General features: G+C 47.5%; 1 protein-coding gene across 3 annotated transcripts in view; it reads right to left on the bottom strand.

Moving 5' to 3' along the window:
• Positions 1-22,887, bottom strand: part of ENPP6 (ectonucleotide pyrophosphatase/phosphodiesterase 6) — a 69,601-nt gene that overhangs the window by 25,108 nt on the left and 21,606 nt on the right. For all 3 annotated transcript variants that reach the window (XM_053584669.1, XM_053584686.1, XM_053584677.1), the window contains exon 2: positions 11,045-11,224. In XM_053584669.1, coding sequence (XP_053440644.1) covers positions 11,045-11,224 — 180 coding nt within the window. The remainder of the gene's footprint in view (positions 1-11,044; positions 11,225-22,887) is intronic.

Raw genomic sequence — 22,887 nt, 5'->3', positions numbered from 1 at the left:
CTATCTGCATTCCAGCTTGTTCCCTCATCATTCCCAGAGCAGGTTGAAAGGAATTGCACCTAATTAGGGCTCATTTGGGGGAACCTGCTCTTATCTCTGTCTGGAGTCTGCCTTTCTGCTGGGTATTCCCAGCCTAGGCTGGCTCCTTCTGCTGCCTGATCAACAAATCCTGAGTACAGAATACAGAGTTTGGGGGAAATCGAAGGACTGCCAATGAGGACCATCATCGAGCCCGGGCACTTTTGTGTCAAAAAAAATTTTTTTAAGCATTTCTTCTTGAAACACTTAACTCCCACCTATTAGAAAATGATCTCGGTATGCTTATGTTCTTCATAACAATTTATTAGCTTGGGCCCCCAGTTGTCAAAGCAGATCTGCAGGTCTACAGTGTCCACAGTGTAGATGGATAAGGCCCCTTAGATGTGACGCCCTTCCTTGTGCAATTAACAGCATTCACAGCCGGACCCAGAAGTCAAATCCTTTCATTTACAGCTGAGAAAGCAAAGGTCTCAGATGGGAGAAGTGAACATCCCAAGTCTCCCTGCCAGCTGCCTGGGCTCCAGCCTGGTACCTTCCCACTGCACACACAGCTTTCTGGAATGAGCCTTGCTTCCTGGCAGCTCTCTCTAAGGACCACCAAGTTGAGCCCATAAAAATCACATTTCTCCAAACTTCCTAGAGCACAGGTCTCCCCTTCCAAGGAGAGCGCCTGCCTGCCAACCCTGACACATCTTGTAACAATAACCCTGTGAGCTGCATTTTATGTGATCCGAGACAGGTGTGCAACTGTTGAATGCCTGTCTCAAGGGAGCTTATTGAAACAGCTAAGCCAATTAACTCTCTTGGAAGCATGTAACCTTTTCCAGGAAAACACATCTGAGGCACAGGAGCCTGTGGGAACAAGTCCTTGGGGGAAACCGTGGCCTTTGATCTCAGAGAGACACTTTATCCAGAGTCCACCTGGCCCACTGGACCAGGAGGCCTTTGGCAGTGGCTCCCTTCTGATGTTGTGTGTGTGTGTGTGTGTGTGTGTGTGTGTGTGTGTGTGTAGGGGGGCGGGGGGATGGCCATGCCGTTAGGGTTGAGGGCAAGCTGGGGAAGAGGAGCTAGATGAAAGCCAGCTCGTCCGTTAGAGCTGGTTCTGAAAACTCAACTGGAAATGACCTGCTGGGCACACAAGGGATTAACAGGAAAGTGTGCCATACCCAGGCTGAGTGAGTTGGGAAGGAGGGTGGAAGGCACAGTGAGACCAAAGGTGAGGATTTAATCTCAGTATCTTCTGGTGGCCCAGGGTCAGGGGCCGCATCCCTTCCTCAGGCGACCAGGCCAAGAGCGACTGGCCCTGCTGAGATTGACAGCACCCGGGTCTGAGGCTCACACTTCACCATCCTCTAAGTTTTGTAAGCAGTAGACGACTCCTTGCCCCCACGAAGGATGCCCTGTTGACTTTCAGTATCCCTAACTGGAGCCGCCTCCTCCTGGTCACTGGATCACAGCAGACAAACCTACTCAGGATGAAGAGGCCGGCAAGCCAGGCTCTTCAGGGTTGCTGCCACCCCACCACCACCACCCCCGCGTGAGCGCAGAGCTCCCAGTCTGCACATGCCCTCCCCCCCTGTGCTGCGGGAGTCTTCTGGTCTCTCAAGCTCCCAGGCACAGCTGGGGCACGGAGTGAGTGTAGCTCATGTGGGATCCACACACCCTCTCCTCTGCAGTCTGTGAGCAGGCAGCCTGGGGGCCAGCTCTGGGGACTTGCTGAACCTGTGGCCCCTTCAGCCTAGGACAGTACTCCAACTCTGCAGGCCCCAGTGTCCCTGAGCTCTTTGTCCATTGGTTTCTGTTCCCTGAACCCTGAGACAGGAAAGATCAGGCTGTCCTCCTCCCCCTCTCCATGGACCTAGTGGCCGCTGCCTCTGTCCATCCCTTCCTGGGAACCCGGGTGCCTCTTGTCCCTATTCTCTGGGTAATTTGAAGCTGCAGCTTTGGCAACAGAGGGCATGGTCCACAGAGAGAGGAGGAGGAAGAAATGGAGAAGGGCAGGAAGACTGTCCCCAAATCTCACAGTGGCTCAGTGGCTCAATTGATCTGGAATCCATATTCTGGCTCCTGCCTTTAACCCCACTCCCTGAGTTCCCCCCATGCAGGGAACACAGCAGGGAGAGGAGGGATGAGCAGTGAGGGACAGGTGTCTCTGAACACCAAGGCCCCACTAGAGCAAAAGCCTCTGACAAATACTGGACCTGATGGCCGGTGACCCACAGACTCAGAAAAGGCACTGCGGAGGCTGGCTGGGGCCCCCTGAGCCACCTTTCTTGCTCTAGGAGGAGTTCAGTGACAACAGAGAATGTTGCATAGCCCAGGACAATGTGGAAAAGGCTCAGGCTGCCCTCAGCCACCCAAAGCCCCAGACTCCAGCATTGTCCCCTGAGGACAACTCAACACAGGAGGTGCCAAGTTGGAGAGCCTCCTCACTTTGCCAGGGCCTCTCCCCTTGGAATCTGCCCCCCTGCCCAGCTGATGCTCTGGGAAGGCCAGCAGGTGCTCAGCAGCCCCAGGCCCTCTCTGGACATGGCCAGAATGCAGGTCCCAGCACTGGGGACCTTGCATGAAACTGCGGAAAGCCATGGCAGCCCCGCTTACGACTTCCCACTGCCCGTTCTCTGAACTCCGATGTCCTCAGCCCAGCAGAGCCATACGAGGCCTGGGGCCCTGAGGCAGGACACCATTTCCATTTGCCTCCTGCCTCATGCAGGCCCCGACTCCTGACCTGCAGCCTGGGCTGCCCCGGTCAGGACCCCTTCCTCTGCATGGAACTTTCCAGAGGACTCCAGGAAAAGGCTGCTCCCCACCAGCTCTTTCCCCATTCACACTGTGTCCCGTGTGTCTGGTGTGTAGGCCACACAAGAAAACCATCATGGAATAGTCCATGAAGAGCACGGCCAGTGGATATTCAAATATTTTTTTCAGAGAAACCCTTTGAGGGTTTGTGCGGCACCGCTGGGAAGTCAGGGCAGGTGAAGGATTGAAAACCTCTGGGAGGTCAAGGAATTCCTCATTGTTGACCCACCATAGCTGAGAATATATGGAATAATAGGCATATGTTGAAATAAATTTGGAACAGACCATCTTGGCTGAAAAAAACTTGATTTTTTATTTCTTTTTTTTTTTTTTTGAGGTAGTCTAGAATGCCATGGCACCAGCCTAACTCTCAGCAACCTCAAACTCCTGGGCTAAGCAGTCCTCCTGACTCAGCCTCCCGAGTAGCTGGGACTACAGGTATCTGCCACCATGCCCAGCTAGTTTTTCCATTTTTAGTAGAGACGGGGGTCTCGCTTTTACTCAGGCTGGTCTAGAACTCCTGAGTGCAAGCAATCCACCGGCCTGGGCCTGCCAAAATGCTGGGATTACAGGTATGAGCCACTGAGTCCGGCCTGAAAATAATTTGGTTAGCCAACCAATGTGGTCAAAGCAATAATATGATTTAAAAGGAATACTTACGATTCTCTGGTTCTAGATTTTGGGTTATTGTATCTGCTGTTGACTCACCCTGCCCTCTCTTTGTGTTTCTCCCAGTTTGTTTCCAGCCACTTCCCAGGGCTTAACTAGTGATGTATAGAAATTATAACCCTCGTTGTTTTTCTTGCTATAAAAACAATCCATCCTTGCTACAACAAAGTCAAAGTTGATAATGCTAAAGATACTGAACAGCTACGAAGTTCCGAGCTTGCCAGTGATGTCCAGTAACCCCCAGGCCCTCTTTGCAGCCCCATGATGTCAGCAGCACTGAAAATCCACCATGCCTGCTCCCTGCTCTCCGATTGCATTCTTTGAGGCTCTGTGACAAGAGTGTTTCAACAGATGTCACAGCATTGCTTTCTCAGAAGCGCCTTTCCCTGCCTCTCAGATGGATTCATAGACAGTGGCGCTGCTTTCCTTTCCTTCTGCGCATCTGAAGCTGCTCTTTCTTGCTTTGCTTTGCAGGCTCAGCCTCCTCCATCTGGTCAGTACAAACTAGGTCTCCTGCAGGCTGTATCTGGGACCCTCATCTCTTCCGACGTCTGCATCGAGCTGCTCCCCGCCCAGACTCACTGGCCTCTGACATGCCCACGCGTCACACTTCTCTGTCTCCAGCCCTCTTGTCTGGGCTCCAGCTGGCTGGATGTCCCAGAGGCTACGCAGAAGCAGTCTCCCTGCTTCCGGACTGCTCTCCCTCAGTGCCGTAATTTCAGTGGAGAATAACCATCCCCATAGTTCTGGGAGCCAGAGCCCAAGGCCACCTGTCACTCTCTGCTCAGTCCTCTGTTCCCAACCCCAGTCTGACCCTGAGTGTGCCCCCACTCTGGCCATCGCTCACCCCCTGTCGCTGGGGCTAGCGGTGCTAATCTCCTTCCCAGGTGCCTGCAATAATTTTCCGACTGGTTGGTGGCCCCTCATCCATCCCCCGGGTGCCTTTGTCCCATCCTGCACATTACAGCAGAGTAGGTTTTTCAAAAGCAAGTATGAGGCTATCACTTTTCTCTGTAAAACCTTGCAGTGATCCCTTGATCCTCTCGGGATAAGGATAAATTCTTCAGCTCGGCTCGCAGAGCCTGTCCTGGTCTGAGCCCCCTCTGTGGCATCCTCACCACACCTGTCCTCCTCTCTGCCAGTGTCTTGAGCCATCGCCCTTCCATGGCCTCCAGTCTTCACGCTCCTCTCACAGACACCCCCACCCCATTCTCACCCCTCTGCTCAGATGTTAACTCATGTCACTTTCCAGAGACACTTTTGTGAACCTTCTCAGGTGGACCCAGACCCCTTATCAGACGATGTCATCATGTAATGTGCTTTCCATTATTGCACTTCTTCTTTGTCCTTTTCTTTTCCTTTCCTTTCCTTTCCTTTTCTTTCTCCTTCCTCTCTCTCTCTCCCTCCCTTCCTCCTTTCCTCCCTCCCTCTCTTCCTTTCTTTCTCTCTGTGGCCCTGAGTAGAGTGCTCTGGCGTCATAGTTCACAGCCACCTCAGGCTCCTGAGTTCAAGCAGTCCTCCTACTGAGTACCTGGGACTATAGATGCCACTGGCTAGTTTTTCTATTTTTAGTAGAGGCTGGGCCTCACTCTTGCTCAGGCTGGTCTTAAATTCCTGAGCTCAAGGGATCGTCCTATGTTGGCCTCCCAGAGTGCTGGGGTTACAGACGTGAGCCATCACGCCCAGTTGACTATTATACTTTTAATAATTGTGTTTTCACAATTATTTGGGTTAGTATTAGCTTACTAGTTTCCCTCACGGGGTGGGGGTGCAGGGTAGGGACAGCCCAGGTCTGCTTTTGCTCACGGCTATCTCCCAAGAACCACTTCAGGGCCTTGGGCCACACTTTTTAAAGATGTTTTGTGAAGAAAGGGATTGCTATGATTTGCAAAGGATGGAAGTTTGCCCCTAGATTTCTCTTTAAAGTGGTTTTTTTTTTTTTTTTTTTGAGACAGAATGTTACTATGTTGCCCTTGGTAGACTGCTGTGGCATCCCAGCTCACAGCAACCTCAAACTCCTGGGCTTAAGTGATTCTCTTGCCTCAGCCTCCCAAGTAGCTGGGATTATACGCGCCCACCACAACCCCTGGCTATTTTTTTGGTTGCAGTTGTCATTGTTGTTTAGCTGGCCCGGGCCAGGTTTGAACCTGCCAGTCTTGGTGTATGTGGCCGGCGCTGTAACCAGTGTTACAGGCACTGAGCCTAAGGTGTTCTTTTAAAAAGAATTTCAGACTAGGCTGACTACATTAACCTGTAGTCAATGGTTAGAGCGTTGGCCCTGTGCACCGGGGCTGGCAGGTTCGAACCTGGCCAGGGCCTGCTAAACAAACTAACAAACAAAAAATATTTTTCAGATAATATGAGGGTACAGATGGTTAGGACGATTGTTTGCATTTGTTAGGAAGAGTCCAAGTTGTAGTTGAGTGCTCTTTAAGGTGTTCTAATCAACATACTGCCATATGCTCTTTTGCCCAACACATCATCCTGCAGAAAAAGACAGGTGCTGGGCAGACAGCAGTCCAGAGAGGCAGCGCCTCCTCAATTTCTCTGCAGCAGAAATGGTCGCCGCCTAGAAATCCTGCAGAATGCTTCTGAAGATCACCTCTTTGGAGACGATCTCACACTTGAAATGTGAATTCGTAACGTTTTTTCTTGCTGGCACAGACAACAGGAGCAGTGCAGACCTTGCCAAAGTTACTAACAGAGGAAATGATGCAACGTGAACTCAGCCCGAAGAGGCTTACAGAATTCTGACCCAAGCCTCCCCTGGCCAGACAGCTTTAATTACAAGAGTTAAGGTTTTGTTTGATATTGAGATGAGTTTTAAACATATGTCTCCATTGCATAAAAACATTGAATCAATTTGCTGACATAGGCACGTATGTGTTAGCACGTCAAAGCCCACTTGGCAGTCCTCGTCACTGTAATCGTCCATATTACATGAGCACAGAATTGTGAGTGTAGCATATGTGGGTGTATGTTTCTAGAAAGGAGATCCATAGTGTTGATCAATTTTTTACAAGTGTAAGAACCAGCAAACCATGTCTAAGTAAGGCCTCTTCCGGTTCTAAAGTTACATAGATCTCAAAGTCTAATGCCAAACATGACTGTATTGGAAAATTTAGTCAATATCCAGATCCCTTCTGGGGGGGCCGAGGTGGGAACTCAAGAGTTTGAGACCAGCCTGAGCAAGAGCAAGACCCCATCTCTACTAAAAATAGAAAAACTAGCTGTACAAGATGGTGGGCATCTGTAGTCCCAGCTACTCAGGAAACTGAGGCAGGAGGATCGCTTAATCCCAGGAGTTTGAGGTTCCTGTGAGCTGTGATGCCATGGTAATTTACCCAGGGTGACATAGTGAAGCTCTGTCTCAAAAAAAAAAAAAGAAAAAAAGTCCAGATCCCTTCTATTTGCAACGTTAAATATTTGCCTAAAAAAATTGAAGTTTTTATCCAGATGTTTGGGGTCATGTACAGTGAGTTACTGGTCATGTTAACCCATGTAGCCTTATACATGCTAAACTCTAAACATCCCCTGTGCTTGAGTGCATATGAGGTCAGCCTGATACCTCCCTAAAGGTTGTCAGGGACCCACTAGGCCAGGAAGGAGGAAGAGGCTACAGGTGACCCACACTTCCTCCCCAATAGCCAACATGTGCCTCTTCCTTACCCAGATGAAATCACCTTGATTATAACAACCAAAACTTGACAGTGGCTGGGTCTGACCCTTACTTTTTAACTCCCCATCCAGTCCACTTCTGGGAAGTGGGCCATGGAAGCTCAGTGGTGCACGTCTTTCTCTACAGAGAAGGTGTCTTATTGTCCTGAGCACCTGCCCGGGACAGGAAGAAGCCAGGAGAAGAGCCCAGACCCACCTGCACTCCCAGAGGCTGCATGTGAGGAGTTGCACCCACATCCTCCTGGCTGCTTGGCTGAAGGAGGTTGACATTGCAAAATGTATACTGGAAGATGTAGGGACTCAAACTCCAGAGACTCTTCACCACAGACTCCTAAAAGGTTGTTATTTTCTATTCCTTTTTTTTTTTTTTTATGATAGCTATCAGAATAAACTTAAAAACTGCTGCCGTCATATAAGGTAGCACTGATAATCTCAGAAATCAAACTATTTCCACACAATATCTTACAAGAATAATTCCTGTATTCTCCTTTTTTCCTCCTTCTTCAAGTCATCCCTCTCTGTTTTGGGGTTACTCTCTGATATGAAATAATAATTGTTGGACCCTCTTCTTTTCCTCCCTCAATAAAACTCCTTTGGCATCAAACTAGAAGGGTAGGACACGGGGATAAACTGCGTGAAGAATGCACACTAGGTTCTTGTCTTTTGCAGAATACTACTGGGTCCCAGACCCGTACAGTTGCTGGCTGATTTCCTTGGGCCTTCCCAAAGCAATCTTTGATTTAGGGCCTGGGATCATTTGCTGAGGCCCATTTCTGTCTGCACAGCTCATTGGGCCCATTAGGTGCAGTGCTCAACGGTCTGCTGGCAATATTAACTGTCACTAGACTTGAAGCGGGACATCTTGGAGTCTTCACCACCATCAGTTTTTCAGCCTGCTGCTTTATCTGCCTGGAAAGAAGAACTATTGCCACTTCTAAATTGCTTTGCTTTTTTCTTGGTGAGACTGAGTCTCAATCTGTTGTGCTGGGTAGAGTGCTGTGGCATCATAGCTCACAGCAACCTCAAACTCCTGGGCTCAAGCGATCCTCCTGCCTAAACCCCCAGAATGATAGGATTACAGGTGTGAGCCCTTGGGCCCAGTCTAAATTGCACTTCCAAATGTTGACTAAGTGGTTAGGCTCTAAATGTCATATCCCAGCTCACCAAAGCAGTGATAATTTTCCAGGCCTCATCGAGAGGTCTGTGCAATGTCCTGTGGTGCGTGGGGAGGAAAAGGAGGATTTAAGAAGAAAAATAAAGTCAAGTCATGATTAGAAGGAATGTCCCTGCACTGCACTTAACCTTGTGGAGATGAGTCAGCACTCACCCGGCTGTCGGCTGGGGCTGGAGGGACCTAAGTGGACAGACAGAGGAAGAACAGCTGGAGTCCCGTGACTGTCCCCAGGAGGAGCCGTGGGAGACAGAGCAGTCCCCTCTGGGCAGGCAGCGGAGATGCCAGATCTCAGGGGCAACATCATATATTCAGTTCTGAAGCCCTGGACAGCGTCTACAGGACAGACACCTTTTTTTCCATTTCTGGGAAGACTTCAACACAGCCAGATCTTTAACTAATCTCCGTGCAGGCCCTGGAGGAAACTCCAGGAGGATGTCTTGTCAGCTTCTTCTCTCCCAACTGTTAAGCTAGAACTGATCTGCAGGCATTTTTGTCACATCCCATTTGCAGTTCAACTGTGAATTGAAGGAAGTGATCAGTCCCTTCTTGCCCTGAAGGAGCTATTTTGAAGGAACAATAAGATATTTTTCATGCTTTCAGATGTTTTTTGGATACTCAGTGATATATACATTCAGAGTCTCCAGAGGAGATAAGGAATCCTACTCTGAACGTGGGCAGAGAGATGTGTGGAATATGGGCGCCCCCTATTTAAGAATTGCCCCGCTTTATGGCAGCACTGTGGGGTACTGGGGAGGTTGTGTGGGTGTGGGGTGCCCTTCAAAGCATGAAGGACTGAAGTTCCAAGATACAGAAAGTTAAACTAACGAGATGCCATGGAAGGGTGGGCCGTATTCATCTTGATGGTCCTTGGGTTTGTTTTAAGGGGGCGCCAAATCTGTTCCCTCTCCTGTATTTCTGCAAACACTGGTTTATAACCATGCCGCTGACAATGACCTCAGAATGCAGTAGAATCATTCAGCTTCACACCTTGTCAACCCCAAGCCTGGTTGAAGAGCCAGGCCATGAACCAATCTGCTTCCTTGATCCAAGATCCAACTCTGTGAAAAGTAGAGTCTCTTTGTAAGATAAGGGAGTTCTGGCTCGTGCCTGTAATCCCAGCACTCTAGGAGGCCGAGGTGGGTGGACCGCTTGAGCTCAGGAGCTGGAGACCAGCCTGAGCAAGAGGGAGACCCCATCTCTACTAAACATGGAAAACCTAGCCAGACGTGGTGGTGGGTGTTTATAGTTCCCGCTAGGGAGGCTGAGGCAGGAGGATCGCTTGAGCCCAAGAATTGGAGGTGGCTGTGAGCTATGATGACATCATGGCGCTCTACCCAGGGTGACAGAGTGAGATTCTGTCTCAACAAAAAGGAATTAGGATGGAGTTGAAAGCCATTTTTCTTAGTAAAGTATCACAAGAATGGAAAAGCAAGTATCCAATGTACTCAATACTAATATGAAGCCAGTAGATGATCTAATACACCCCCACGCAAGAGAAAAACTCAATTCAATTCAAGTTGGGGGGAAAGGGAAGAGGGACGGAGAAGGGGGAAGAGGGAGAGAGAAGGGGGAAGAGGGAGGGGGATTAGTGATCTCCCACCTAATGGGCACAGTGTAAGGGTACATGGCACACCTCCGGGGTGCGGGACACAAGTACAACAGGAACCTTACCTAACAAAGGCAAATGTTGTAACCTAAAGGTTTGTATCCTCATATTCATCTGAAATTTAAAACACTTTAAAAGAATTTTTAAAAATAAAAAAAGAATTAGGAAAAAATGTGTACAACCATGCGCACAGGAAACTCAAGTTTTCTGTTTGCCTAAAGAACAAATCCCACCCATGCAAAGACATTGGTAACTTGTCATGTTGTTATCACTGAATCCCCTCTTCCCTAACCACAGACACTAAGCCTCCAAGACTGAGCGCATCCCGAGGACACGCCTCTGCATGACTATTTCCGTCACCCATCTGGGATGTGCAAGGGGAGCCTGAATTCAAAGGGACTTCATTTAAGGCACTACCAAGAGGTGGTGAGAGCTTTGTATTTTTGAGAGGAGCTAAGAAATCTATAGAAACAGTACACCAAATTCTTTTTTAAGGCAAATAAGAATCTTACAATGGATCACTCCTGTATATCCAAAATTTTGCATGTGAAAGAAAAGCATAAGACCCCTCCTGCCCCCGCAGCAGTACTGCTGAACCAAGGGAATCAAGAAATAGCATTGAGTCTGGCCTGATGTTAGGGTGTCCAAAACAAAAATTTTGGCCAGGCACAGTGGCTCATGCCTGTAATCTCAGCACTCTGAGTTGGGAAGATCTCTTGAGCTCAGGAGTTCGAGACCAGCCTGAGCAAGAGGGAGACCCTGCCTTTACTAAAAAATAGAAAAACTAGCTGGGTGGTGGGTACTTGGGAGGCTGAGGCAGGAGGATCGCTTGAGCCTAGGAGTTTGAGGTTGCTGTGAGCTATGATGATGCCACAGCACTCTACCCAGAGCAACAGAATGAGATTCTGCCCCCCCCCAATTTTTTTTTAAAAACGTGTCCATACGACAAATTTTTAAAATAAAGATCCCATTTTTTAAAGCCCTGGCTGGGTCTTCAAATAGTAATGCTACACTGGTTATCCCTGGAGACTCCATGGTGTTTGACATGGGCAGTTTGGGGGTCTGATGTCAGCACTCACCTGGCCAGTAGTACATGTAGACCTTCCTCTTGGCCTTGGTCAGAGTGACCCACAGAGGCTCTGACCCGTTCCACCAGAGAGGCATCAGACTCTCCCTGTTGACACCGATCTCAAAGGACGTGTTGGTACTGGCGTCCCACATGTGGTTCCCGACCATCTGGTGCACCTCACAATGACGGCCTGTGTCAACAAGAGCCCAAAGCCATAAGTTTATTGCTTTGGTCCTTCTAATTTTTTTTTTTTTTTTGAGACTGAGTCTCGCTCTCTTGCCCTGGGTAGAGTGCTGTGGCATCATCATAGCTCACAACAACCTCAAACTCCTGGGCTCAAGCGATCCTCCTGCCTCAGCCTCCCAGAGTGCTAGGATTACAGGCAGGAACCATGGCACCTGGCCTGGTCCTTTTAATTTTTATTTTTGTTTCCTGATCCTTTAAGTGGTTCATGGCCCTTTAGGGAGTACAGAACAGCATAAGGATTTGCTTTTGTGTTTTTCGTTTTAATTATAGATGTTTTACCTTTCTTAAACTGTGCCACCAAGGCAAATGATCCATTGAGATGTCCATTTACTGGTTGGGGGGGGTCATGTGGGGTGAAGTTGATCTCTCACGTCTGAGTTGTTTCAGTTACATGGAGGTCTAAAGATGAGTCAGAATCCTTGGCTTCTCCTGAGGCTTGGGTTAGACTTATCCACAGCCTTCTCTGCACCTTCCAGAACCCCCTCCCGTGAGATCAGAAAGTCAGCTGTTGTGGAGGTTACTCTCTCCTTTCTGACACGAGTTATTGCTTCACTTTGGTGCTAAACAATGATACAACCCACAACATTTGGAGCACAGTGGCGACAAGCAGATTCAACTTTGACAAAGGAGGAAACAGCCCCCACATGGAGCCTTACCATACCGAGAGGAGGGCAGGTCTGTTAGGCACAACTTAGTCCCAGAAGACAAGCCAGAAATGAAAGATGCGAGCACTTGGGCTCTTTTGAAACATTAGGCTTAAATTATTTATTCCAGAGCAATCTGTTACATCTTTAAAGGAAAAATAACACAAACATTGGCAAGTGCATCAAACATTGCTGCAATTTTCGAGAGTGTCATTTGGCGCCAGGATGAAGCGCGCTCTACTGAGCTCCTAACCATGTTCCCTCAAAGTGGCTCGTTCTTGTTTATTTTGCTGGTGTTGTTTCTTCTCCCCTCCCCTTCAGCCAACATTTTACGCTTAAACAAAAACAAAGAGAAAGTCATAAAGTACTACCTTGAAAATTGGGATGCTAAAAATATCATAAAGACAAACCGTTCGTCACAGAGAGCAAGGCATTCCACAAGCTGGCTTCACACGGATAACCCAGGAAACCACACGAAACGGTTTTCCCCAGAGCTTCAGGGCTAGTTCTTTTGACCTTGGCCAAAGCTTTCACACATGGACTAATAAAATTTAAAACTGAAATAAAATAAAAACATGGATCGATTTCTCCCACGGTTAAAGAACATATTACTTTTAGTTATTCCTTCAACCAACATTTGTTAAATGTTCTTACATGTATTACAAACTGTGATAGGTGTAGAGATTCCAGTCTCAGTAAATGTGGTCTCGATCCTCAAGTGGCTTGTAATTTGCTACTCAGTGAAGGGTCCTCTGCATGAAAGAGACGGTGGACCTGGATCTGGGGCTGGTGCTGAGAAGGAGCCCAGGTTGCTGCTCTAACTTGAGAATCCTGATGGTCCCACCCTGCTGCTGAGGATAATTCCTATTATGTTTTCATTTACTCATTAAAGTCAGGGCCTACTTCTTATTGGTTCAACTATGTATCTTTTTTAGTATATAAAATTTTAATAATACGATGGGAGCCCCTCTTATAAGTAAAAGTTGTTATCGGTTTTCTTTATTCACGGCAGTGGCTCATCCCTATAATCCCAGCACCCCTATAATCCCAGCACTCTGAGAGGCTGAGGCAGGTGGATTCCTTGAGCTCAGGAGTTTGAGACCAACCTCAGCAAGAGCGAGACCTCATCTCTACTAAAAATAGAAAAACTAGCCATGCATAGTTGTGGGCGCCTGTAGTCCCAGCTACTTGGGAAGCTGAGGCAGGAGGATTGCTTGAGCCCAGGAGTTGGAGGCTGTTGTGAGCTGTGATGCCACAGCACTCTACCCAGAGTGACAGAATGAGATTCTATCTCAAAAAAATAAATTTAAAAAAATGCATTTCATACCAAAAAGTTTTACCATCCTATTGATCCTTACTCATTCTTTTCACAAGGCAAGATAATCATAGGACTATCCATGCAGACATGGATCGTTTGGGGACAGACTTTCCACATGCAGACATCCCATAATGCCCTCCTGAGTGCAGGTGGGTGTCTCACCTGGAGGCAGGGGCCACAGCAAGTGCAAAATGGGAGGGAGTGGGGACAGCCTCCAAAGAGTCTCTGAATGAATCTCTAGGAAAGGACTGGCTGGGGGATCAGATAGAGGGAGGCTGGGGAGCGTCGCCGAGTGGGCGAGTACAGGCGGCTCTGCTTCCAAGTCTGAACTGTTTGGACCATTTTACGAGAAATGCATGAAACCCAAAGGTACATGGGGCTTCCTGGATGCGGTTTTTACAAGGTGCTGTATTCAAAAATAACTTGTGAAGTTCTTGCCATCTGTACTTGTGTGCAGAATCACCACCATGTCATTTAGTAAATGACATCTTTAGTAAATTTCCATCTTTCTTTTCAACACTTGTCTTAAGCACTCTGGACCCTAAAGTATCCAAACTTACTTTTCTTAGATCTTTGCTGTCTGGGTTGAAAATTATAGGGAGCTTCCTATGGGTGGTGGAGCTGATGTATGATTGGATAGTGTGAGTGTGTGTGTGTGTGTGTGTGTGTGTGTGTGTGTGTGTGAGACAGAGAGAGACAGACAGACAGAGAACATTCTATCAGAAAATTTCCGTGAAGCTCTTTTAACAAGTAGGTCACCTCAGGCTTCTGTTTGGAAAGTTGGTTTTATTTATTTATTTTTATTTAGTTTTTGAGACGGAGTCTCATTCTGTCACCTTGAGTAGAATGTCCTGGCATCATCACAGCTCACAGCAACCTCAAACTCCTGGGCTCAAGCGATCCTCTTGCCTCAGCCTCCCGAGTAGCTGGGACTACCTGCCACCCCGCCCAGCTAGTTTTTCTATTTTTAATAGAGACGGGGTCTTGCTCTTTCTCAGGCTTGTCTCGAACTCCTGCGCTCAAGCAATCCACCTGCCTGGGCCTCCCAGAGTGCCGGGATTAGAGGTGTGAGCCATCATGTCAGGCCAGTTTTATTTTTTGGTGGATCTAGCTAGGAGGGTCCCAAGAGTCACTTTTCCTGGAAGCCATGGGGAGGATGGTGGCTCAGCGTCTTCTCTCCCAGCTGAGCTGCTTTCCCTGCCCAGGGATATAGTAAGGCTGGGAGTCTGCATGGGTCACTGTCCCAGCGATTGAGCTGATGCCCCTCGCCGCCCTCTGTCTCTCTTGCTCCTTCCTTTTCACTGTCTGCGTAGAGGTGGTGGTGGACAGAACCACGATGTACTGGCTTCTGCAGTCCACAGCTCTCATCTCCATATTCCTGCCTGACCCCTATCTATTTTTATGCATCTGCAAATCTCCATGTGTCTATGGTTTGTGCTTTCCGAACAGAGCGTCACTGCGGTTTGCTTATTTGGACCCTTTGCTCAAGGCTCGAGGTGAAACTTCCCTGACTTCCTTGCAAACCACAAACCTCAGGTGGTTTTCTGGTACTACGCAAGGAATGTCTATTTCTGCTCTTCCTTCTTTAAATGGCAACGGGGGTGGGGGAGGCAGTGTTTGAAATTTGGAATTGCTCCCAAACCTGGAACTATGAATGGAGCAGGATGTGACATCTTCAGTTTTCATTCCCCAGACTCTTATTCAAGTGTGTTCTGTTGCAGTGACCATCACCAGAAGTTTCTTGGCAAGTGCCCTGAGCCTCAGTACCATGCTGTGTCTTCCCAAACTATCTGAGAAATGACTGGACTTCATGTCCTGGGAGAAAATGGAGAATCTGCCTATCTTATCTGTAACTGATGGTCTCAAAGTCTTTCTCCTTGACCTGACTTGGATCTGTCTCCTCTGCTCAGCTAGCCCCAACGTTGGGAATCCCTCTCTGTCCTTGCAAAGCTCAGTTTGAGCAAGAATCTTACCAAGTCATTTAGGTGAAAACCGCCACCCTTGATGTGTGACTACCTTCAATGTCTTGTCTGCCTCCAGCAAGAGTTCTGTTGAGTTGATCTGTCCAGAATCCCCTCTACCCCATGTAGCCTGTCCCATCACTGCCCCCAAGACTTCTCCGTGGCTGCCTTTCTCTGCTTGTCCTTATTGTGTTTGGAGTGGACCCCAATTCCCTCCCCACTGCAGGACTCCCTTGCCTTCTCCACAGTGGTTCTGCCTTAAAGGACGTCTGTCTTACCATCCTTAATAAGTGTCATAAATAATATTTCCTTTAACAATGGACATCTAGGCCAGATACGGTGGCTCAGACCTATAATCCCAGCACGCTGGGAGGTAGAAGTGGGTGGATTGCTTGAGCTCAGGAGTTGGAGAACAGCGTGGACAAGAGCAACACCCCATCTCTACTGAAAATAAACTAGCTGGTGTGGTGGTAGGTGCCTTTAGTACCAAGTAATCAGGAGGCTGAGGCAAGAGGATCATTTCAGCCCAGGAGTTTGAGGTTGCTGTGAACTATGATGCCACAGCACTCTACCCAGAGTGACAGAGTAAGACTCTGTCTCAAAATAATAATAATAATGATGATAATAATGTTTACATTCTAGGCATATCGAGATCAAAAGATACCATCCCTGTCTTTGACCAGCTCACAGCTTGGTGTGGATAATAGCAGAGAAAGGAAATAGTCTTGGAGTCACATTGCAGAACTTCAAACACAAGCTCTAGTATTTACATTTGCATGATTTTGGACTCTTTGAAGCCTCAGTGTTCTCATCTGAATAATGAGCAGAAACATAGTTGTAAAGTGTGTCATAATCAGTCCTCTTTTTGTGTATTTTTGAACAGGAGCCATCAACTTTAGAAGGCCATTATAGTTAGGGTTGCCTGGTTTATTTTGTTTTATTTTTAACTTTTCTTTTTTTTTTTGAGACAAGGTCTCACTCTGTTGTGAGCCATGGTGTCAGCGCTCACAACAACCTCAAACTCCTGGGCTCAAGCGATCCTCCTGCCTCAGTCTCCCGAGTAGCCGGAACTACAGGCACACACCACCACGCTCGGCTAGTTTTTCTATTTTTAGTATAGACAGGGTCTCCCTCTTGCTCAGGCTGGTCACAAACTCCTGAGCTCAAGGGATCCATTTGTCTCAGCCTTGCCAGGTTTATTTTAGCAAAAGAAAAAAAGAAGGAAGAAAGGAGGGAAGGGAGGAAGAAAGAAAGGAGAGAGAAAGGTAAAAAAGAAAGAAAAAAAATACGTGTATGTGTGTATATAATTTATATATATATGTAATTTCCAGTTAAATTTGAATTTCAAATAAACAACAACTTTTTTTTACTGTATGTCCCAAATATTGGATGAGACACACTTGTACTAAAAAAATTATTTGAATGTCCTGTACTTGATCTGGTGTCCCTAATTGTAGCTACAGAAAGCATCCTTTATTTTTTTCCTATTTCCCGATCACGGTGGAAAGGAGGACAAAGCACAGAGAGAACCCAGGACAGGTGCAGCCGCAGCTGTGGGACGGGCAGGGAGGCTTCTTAGAGGAACCGGGACTCTAAGGGATAAGGAAGAGGGTATTCCTTATGAGGGGCTGTGGGTGATCTGTCCACTTGTGGGACATGGTGGGTGCAGTGGAGAGATGAGAGGAATGTGGTCAGACTGGTTTGGGCAGGGGGTCCTCCTACTTTCTAGATGTGGGAATTGTGGTTGATACTAACTTCTCAAAGCCTCCGTCTTTCTCTCTCTAAAATGGGAATAATAATACTTCCCTGGCTAGACTGCAGTGAGTATTAGAGATAAAAGTTGTCAATCCTATGTAATGCTTGCTGTATTCCAGGTTTTGTTCTAAGTGCCTCTGTTATGAGTCGAATTGTGTCTCCCCCCAAAAGATAAGCTGAAGTCCTAACCCTGCATACCTCAGAACATGACCTTCCTTGGAAACTGGGTCTTTACAGATGTCATCAAATTGGGATGAGGTCAGTGGCACGGGACTTAATCCAGTGTGATTGGTTCCCTTCCTTCTGAAAGGGGAAATTTGGGCACAGACATGCACAGAGGGAGGAGATGTGAAGAGACTCAGGGAGAAGATGGGCATCCACTGGCCGAGGAACATCTGCCCCTCACTACTGGAGGCTGAAAGAAGCAAGAATAGGCCCCCCCTGAGCTTTCAGAGGCTCATGGCCCAGCCAGCATCTTAACTTCTGACCTCCACAACTGTGGGACAATAAATGTCTGTTGTCCTAAGCCACCCAATCACAGGCCTAGGAGATGCAAACAGCATTGAATCTTCCCAGTACCCTAGGGAATAGTACTATTCACTTATCCCCACTTTACAGGTGAAGCAACTTAGGTCCAGAGAAGGTGACTTGCCTCAAGACTCACACCAGGAATGAAGCCAGGATTCAAGCCCAGGCAGCCGGGATCCAGAGTCCAGGCTCCTAGCCACCCTGATCTTCCATGATCAGCCTCAATCGCTGGCAGCACCACGCCTCTCAGCCCTTCAGAAGCCACAGAAAAGGAAGCAGTGTTGTGCTTCTGGCTGCTGTGCAATCAGTAAAGCTCTGGCCTGGGACACAGGATGAACCTAGGGGTCATGTCAGTCCGGGTGGAAGGTCACAGGGAAGCACTCAGAACTTGCTTTACCGGGGACTGAGATGGGATGTGAAGGTCACAACCTGGGGCCAGAGGCAGAAACCAGTTTGACCAAATTTGTTGGCAGTTTTTTGTTTTTTGGTTTTTTTTGTAGAGACAGAGTCTCACTTTACCGCCTTCAGTAGAGTGCCATGATGTCACAGGACTCACAGCAACCTCTAGCTCTTGGGCTTCCTCAATTCTCCTGCCGCAGCCTCCCGAGCAGCTCGAACTACAGGCACCCACCACAACACCCGGCTATTTTTTGGTTGCAGTTCAGCCGGGACTGGGTTTGAACTCGCCACCCTCGGTATATGGGGCTGCCGCCCTACTCACTGAGCCACAGGCGCCACCTGTTGGTAGTTTAATAATAAAAATAGTTGGCTGGTGCAGTGGCTCACACCGGTAATCCTAAGCAGTCTGGGAAGCCGATGTGGGTAGATTGCCTGAGCTCAAGAGTTTGAGACCAGGGCGGTGCCTGTGGCTCAGTCGGTAGGGCGCCGGCCCCATATACCGAGGGTGGCGGGTTCAAACCGGTAGGGCGCCGGCCCCATATACCGAGGGTGGCGGGTTCAAACCTGGCCCCGGCCAAACTGCAACCAAAAAATAGCTGGGCGTTGTGGCGGGTGCCTGTAGTCCCAGCTACTCGGGAGGCTGAGGCAAGAGAATCGCTTAAGGCCAGGAGTTGGCGGTTGCTGTGAGCTGTGTGAGGCCACAGCACTCTACTGAGGGCCATAAAGTGAGACTCTGTCTCTACAAAAAAAAAAAAGAGTTTGAGACCAGCCTGAGCAAGAATGAGACCCCCGTCTCTACCAGAAATAGAAAAACTAGGGGGCATGGTGGTGGAGATAGCTGGAGTCCCAGCTACTTGGGAGGCTGAGGCAAGAGGATCACTTGAGCCCAGGAGTTTGAGGTTGCTGTGAACTATGACACCACAGCACTCTACCCAGGGTGACAGAGTAAGACTCTGTCTCAAAAATAAAATAAAATAAAATAAAATAAAATAAAATAAAATAAAACAAAAATAATCGTAAGAATAGTTTCCTTGGCTACCTCTCACATGGCTGGAATTAGGTGCTACCTCTCACATGGCTGGAATTAGGACTTTTGCAGCTTGGTCGTCAATGCCATCTAGGAGAGAGACAATAGCACCCTCACTTTGCAGGTGGGAGAACTAAGGCTGAAAGGGGCTGGGCCACGAGGCTGGAGCCCCCCAGTAAAGGACAGGGCAGAGCCAAGTCTCTCTGCGAACCCCCTCCAGCCTTGGCATTGCCTCATCCCCGGGCTTGGTCCTTTTAGTAGAAATTGCCTCCCAAGCCAGGCTTAATTCAGAGACTATCGGCAAAGTGACCACATGGAGGGTGGCAAAGTGATCACATGGAGGGCATGGGTCTCCAGAGTGCCAGACGTGTTCTTTGCTCTTGCAACCTGCTATGGCACCCATTTACCGTAAATATCTGTAAAGATAAGCAATACCGGCAAAGGACATGGTGATGTGAGCTTCTTTCTTCCTCTGGAAGGAGGCCAGCTGTGGAAATAGAGGCTCTCAAAGTTCTGAAATCTGGGGATTTGAAGTTAATGAGTGCGTTTTAGAGACTGAATGTATATATATCATCTGAAATTGACACAGTTCCAAGAAGTAACTTTATATACCTGACTCAGAGCCAAGCAGCTTGAGAATGTTAAATAAATCAGACTTTCTCACTACTAGGCTTCTCTCCTTTCTTTCCTTGAGCATTTGGAAAGTGTAAAGATTAGTTTAGACCCTGTTTGGATTAGTGAACTTTCAAATAACTGTTTTATACCCCAACACTTAAAAGAATTGAAAATGCATTTTTTTTTTTTTTGCTCAAAGTAGCTAACTTACAAATTAGAATTTGCTTGCAGATCACCTCTGTTAAGAAATACATTTTATTTTCTTAACTTGCTCAAAGACAAACTTTGGTATGTGAAAGAAGTGTGGTTTCCCATGAAATATGCTAGATTACATTGGAAGAGAAGCTCACAATTTGCAATCTTGAAAAACAACTTCTTCCTGTAGGTCATTTTCCAAAAAAAATTTAAAAAAGGAAAATAAATAAAAGCAACTACTGTTGTATGTGTGAGACATAGTCGCTGTTAGAGTCTTAGGCACAGATATTGCAAGACCGAGATACCAGGCTTGTTACCATGTGAAGTGGAGGGATAGCAAAAAAAAAATAGCCCCAGCATTTTAAAAGGGGAAACATTTTTGATTACAGACATTCATGCTCATCATTTTGAGGTCACTGGACTAAAAAAATGCACTGGTGTATTTTTTGGCAATGCCCACAAGCTTGACACAATGATTTTTTTCCTTTTTTGAGACAGAGTCTCACTCTCTTGCCCCGGGTAGAGTGCTGTGGCATCATTGTAACTCACAGCATCCTCAAATTCCTGGGCTCAAGTGATCCTCCTGCCTCAGCCTCCCGAGTAGCTGGGACTACAGGCACCTGCCGCCACACCTGGCTAGTTTTTCTATTTTTAGGAAAGATGGGTTTTGCTCTTGCTCAGGCTGGTTCTGAACTCCTGGGTTTAAGCAATCTTCCCACCTGGGTCTCCCAGAGTGCTCGGATTACAGGGTCGGAGCCACTGCTCCCAACCTTGGCACAATGACTTAATAATTAGAATACAGGAAAAGAAACAAAAATTCGTTTGCTGCATAAGGATAAAAATATATAAGTTCTGAAGTTTTAATTTGAACATGTTTTACTTTCAGAAAGCTAATTTTTAGGTTCGGCACCCGTAGCATAGTGGTTATGGCGCCAGCCACATACACCAAGGTGGATGGGTTTGAACTCAACCCAGGCCTGCTAAACAACAATGGCAACTGCAACAAAAAAAATAGCTGGGTGTTGTGGCGGGCATCTGTAGTCCCAGCTACTTGGGAGGCTGAGGCAAGAGAATCGCTTAAGCCCAAGAGTTTGAGGTTGCCGTGAGCTGTGATGTCACGGCTCTACTGAGGGCGACATAGTGAGATTCTGTTTCAAAAGAAAAACAAAAAGCTAACTTTTATAGAAGTGCAAAGAAATTTCCAGACAATTGAATTCATCCTCACCTCTGTGCAGAGTAGGAAAAGAGCTGAATTAATTCTACACTTAAAATGGAATCTCTTTGGAGACACATTCCTGTTTCATTGAGTTCTTACAGGGGCTTCTTAAAAGGTGGTAGATGTATTTTGGGCACTTCTTCCATACGTGAAATTCTGCCTCTATCCTGAAGCACTCCCTCCTACCCTCCTCTTCCCCAGTCCCATCAGACTGGCTGCCTGCCTCACACTCATGGGGATGGTGACTTTGGTAAAAACCAGGCTCCAGCTCCTACCACACTGTCTGCCTGCAGGTGGTGGGGGCTTTGCATTCTTCTCCCCTAAAAGCACTAAGGACAGACATCCTCATGCCAATGGGGGAGAGATTGCTTTCCTTTTTGAGCTGCTCCACCTGGGACTGGAACAGAGTTTGGAGGTGAGGACTGAGAGTATAATTCAGTTAAGAAAAAGAAAAAAGAGCACATTTAAGACTTGGATCCAAGCCACATTCTCTAATCAAACTTTTAAACTAGTGTAGAATCCGGAATGAACAAAAAGGACCAGACACCAAAATATTACTGGATCAACCATTAATGCCAGGAATTGGTAGAGAACAATCAAACTCAGGAATTCAGGAGTATGAACTAATTGGTGACTACAATAGCTCAATCTGGGGTGAACCCCCCAGTTGACAGGATCTCAAACCACACCCCCCTAGTAAGAAGCAAGTGGAATGAAAGGCACTTTTGCTGCTGTGGCTAGTTTTGTTTGTCATTGCTAGAAGATACGAGGTAGGGAAGCTGCTGGCCTGTCTCAGTTTACTCAGGTATGTCCATAAGAAGTGAGACCAGCTTCCCAGGCCTTGGGAGTTAAGATCATGGCAGCCACAGTTTCTGTGCCCTGATCAATGATCTCTGGTGAACGGTACACAGCCACACAATGTTTGGAGTAGACTCTGTGCCTAGTTTAACTATTTGTGTATATAAAGTGTGATGAAAGGGCTGGGCATGGTGGCTTGCACCTTTGACCCCAGCACTCTGGGAGGCCAAGTCGGGAGGATCCCTGGAGCTTCTAAGTTCAAGACCCTAAGCAAGAGTGAGAACCTACGTCTACCAAAAATAGAAAAACTAGCCAGGTGTGATGGCGGGTGCCTGTACTCCTCGCTACTTGGGAGGCTGAGGCAGGAGGATCACTTGAGTCCAGGAGTTTGAGGTTGCTATGAGCTATGATGAGGCCACGACACTCTAACCAGGGTCACAGAGTGAGATCTGTCTCAAAAAAGAAAAAAAATTAAAAATGAAAATAGGGCGGCGCCTGTGGCTCAGAGGGGTAGGGCGCCAGCCCCATATGTCGGAGGTGGCCGGTTCAAATCCAGCCCCAGCCAAAAAACTACCAAAAAAAAAAAAAAAAAAAAAGAACAAAATAAAATATGATGAAAGATGATTTGTGTAAGGGATGAAAAAGTAAGCCAAGTGAACAACCTGTTCTTCCCTTTTCTAGGTGTGAAAAGTGTCCTTCTGAGGTATCGATAGATTCCCAGCCCAAGAAGAAGAGGGGAACTTGTAGAGTTAAAAACAGAAGCATCGGATAGAATCAGCACCAGCAGGAATTCAGAACCTGTGACCATGGCCTAGTGGAATGAATTTTAGAACCCAACAGACCAGACCAAAGTTTGCGTTCTGTTCCTGGAGGATCCCACACAACGGTAGTGAGCCTCTTTCGGCACCTGAAAAAGGGAGCTGATACACCTCCTTGCAGTGTTAAGTGGTTTCTGGTAGGGACAACCTCAGTATGATGTGTGGCAGGGGATAGGCCTTTCCAACACCTACAATTCCCCTTTTAAAAGCTCTCTCCGGGCGGCGCCTGTGGCTCAGAGGGGTAGGGTGCTGGCCCCATATGCCGGAGGTGGCAGGTTCAAACCCAACCCCGGCCAAAAACTGCAAAAAAAAAAAAAAAAAAAGAGCTCTCTT

This window comes from Nycticebus coucang, chromosome 1, assembly GCF_027406575.1.
Source record: "Nycticebus coucang isolate mNycCou1 chromosome 1, mNycCou1.pri, whole genome shotgun sequence".
NCBI lineage: Eukaryota > Metazoa > Chordata > Mammalia > Primates > Lorisidae > Nycticebus > Nycticebus coucang.
The sequence above is the reverse complement of the archived record's forward strand: the minus strand, read 5'-3'. Positions and strand labels throughout refer to the sequence as shown.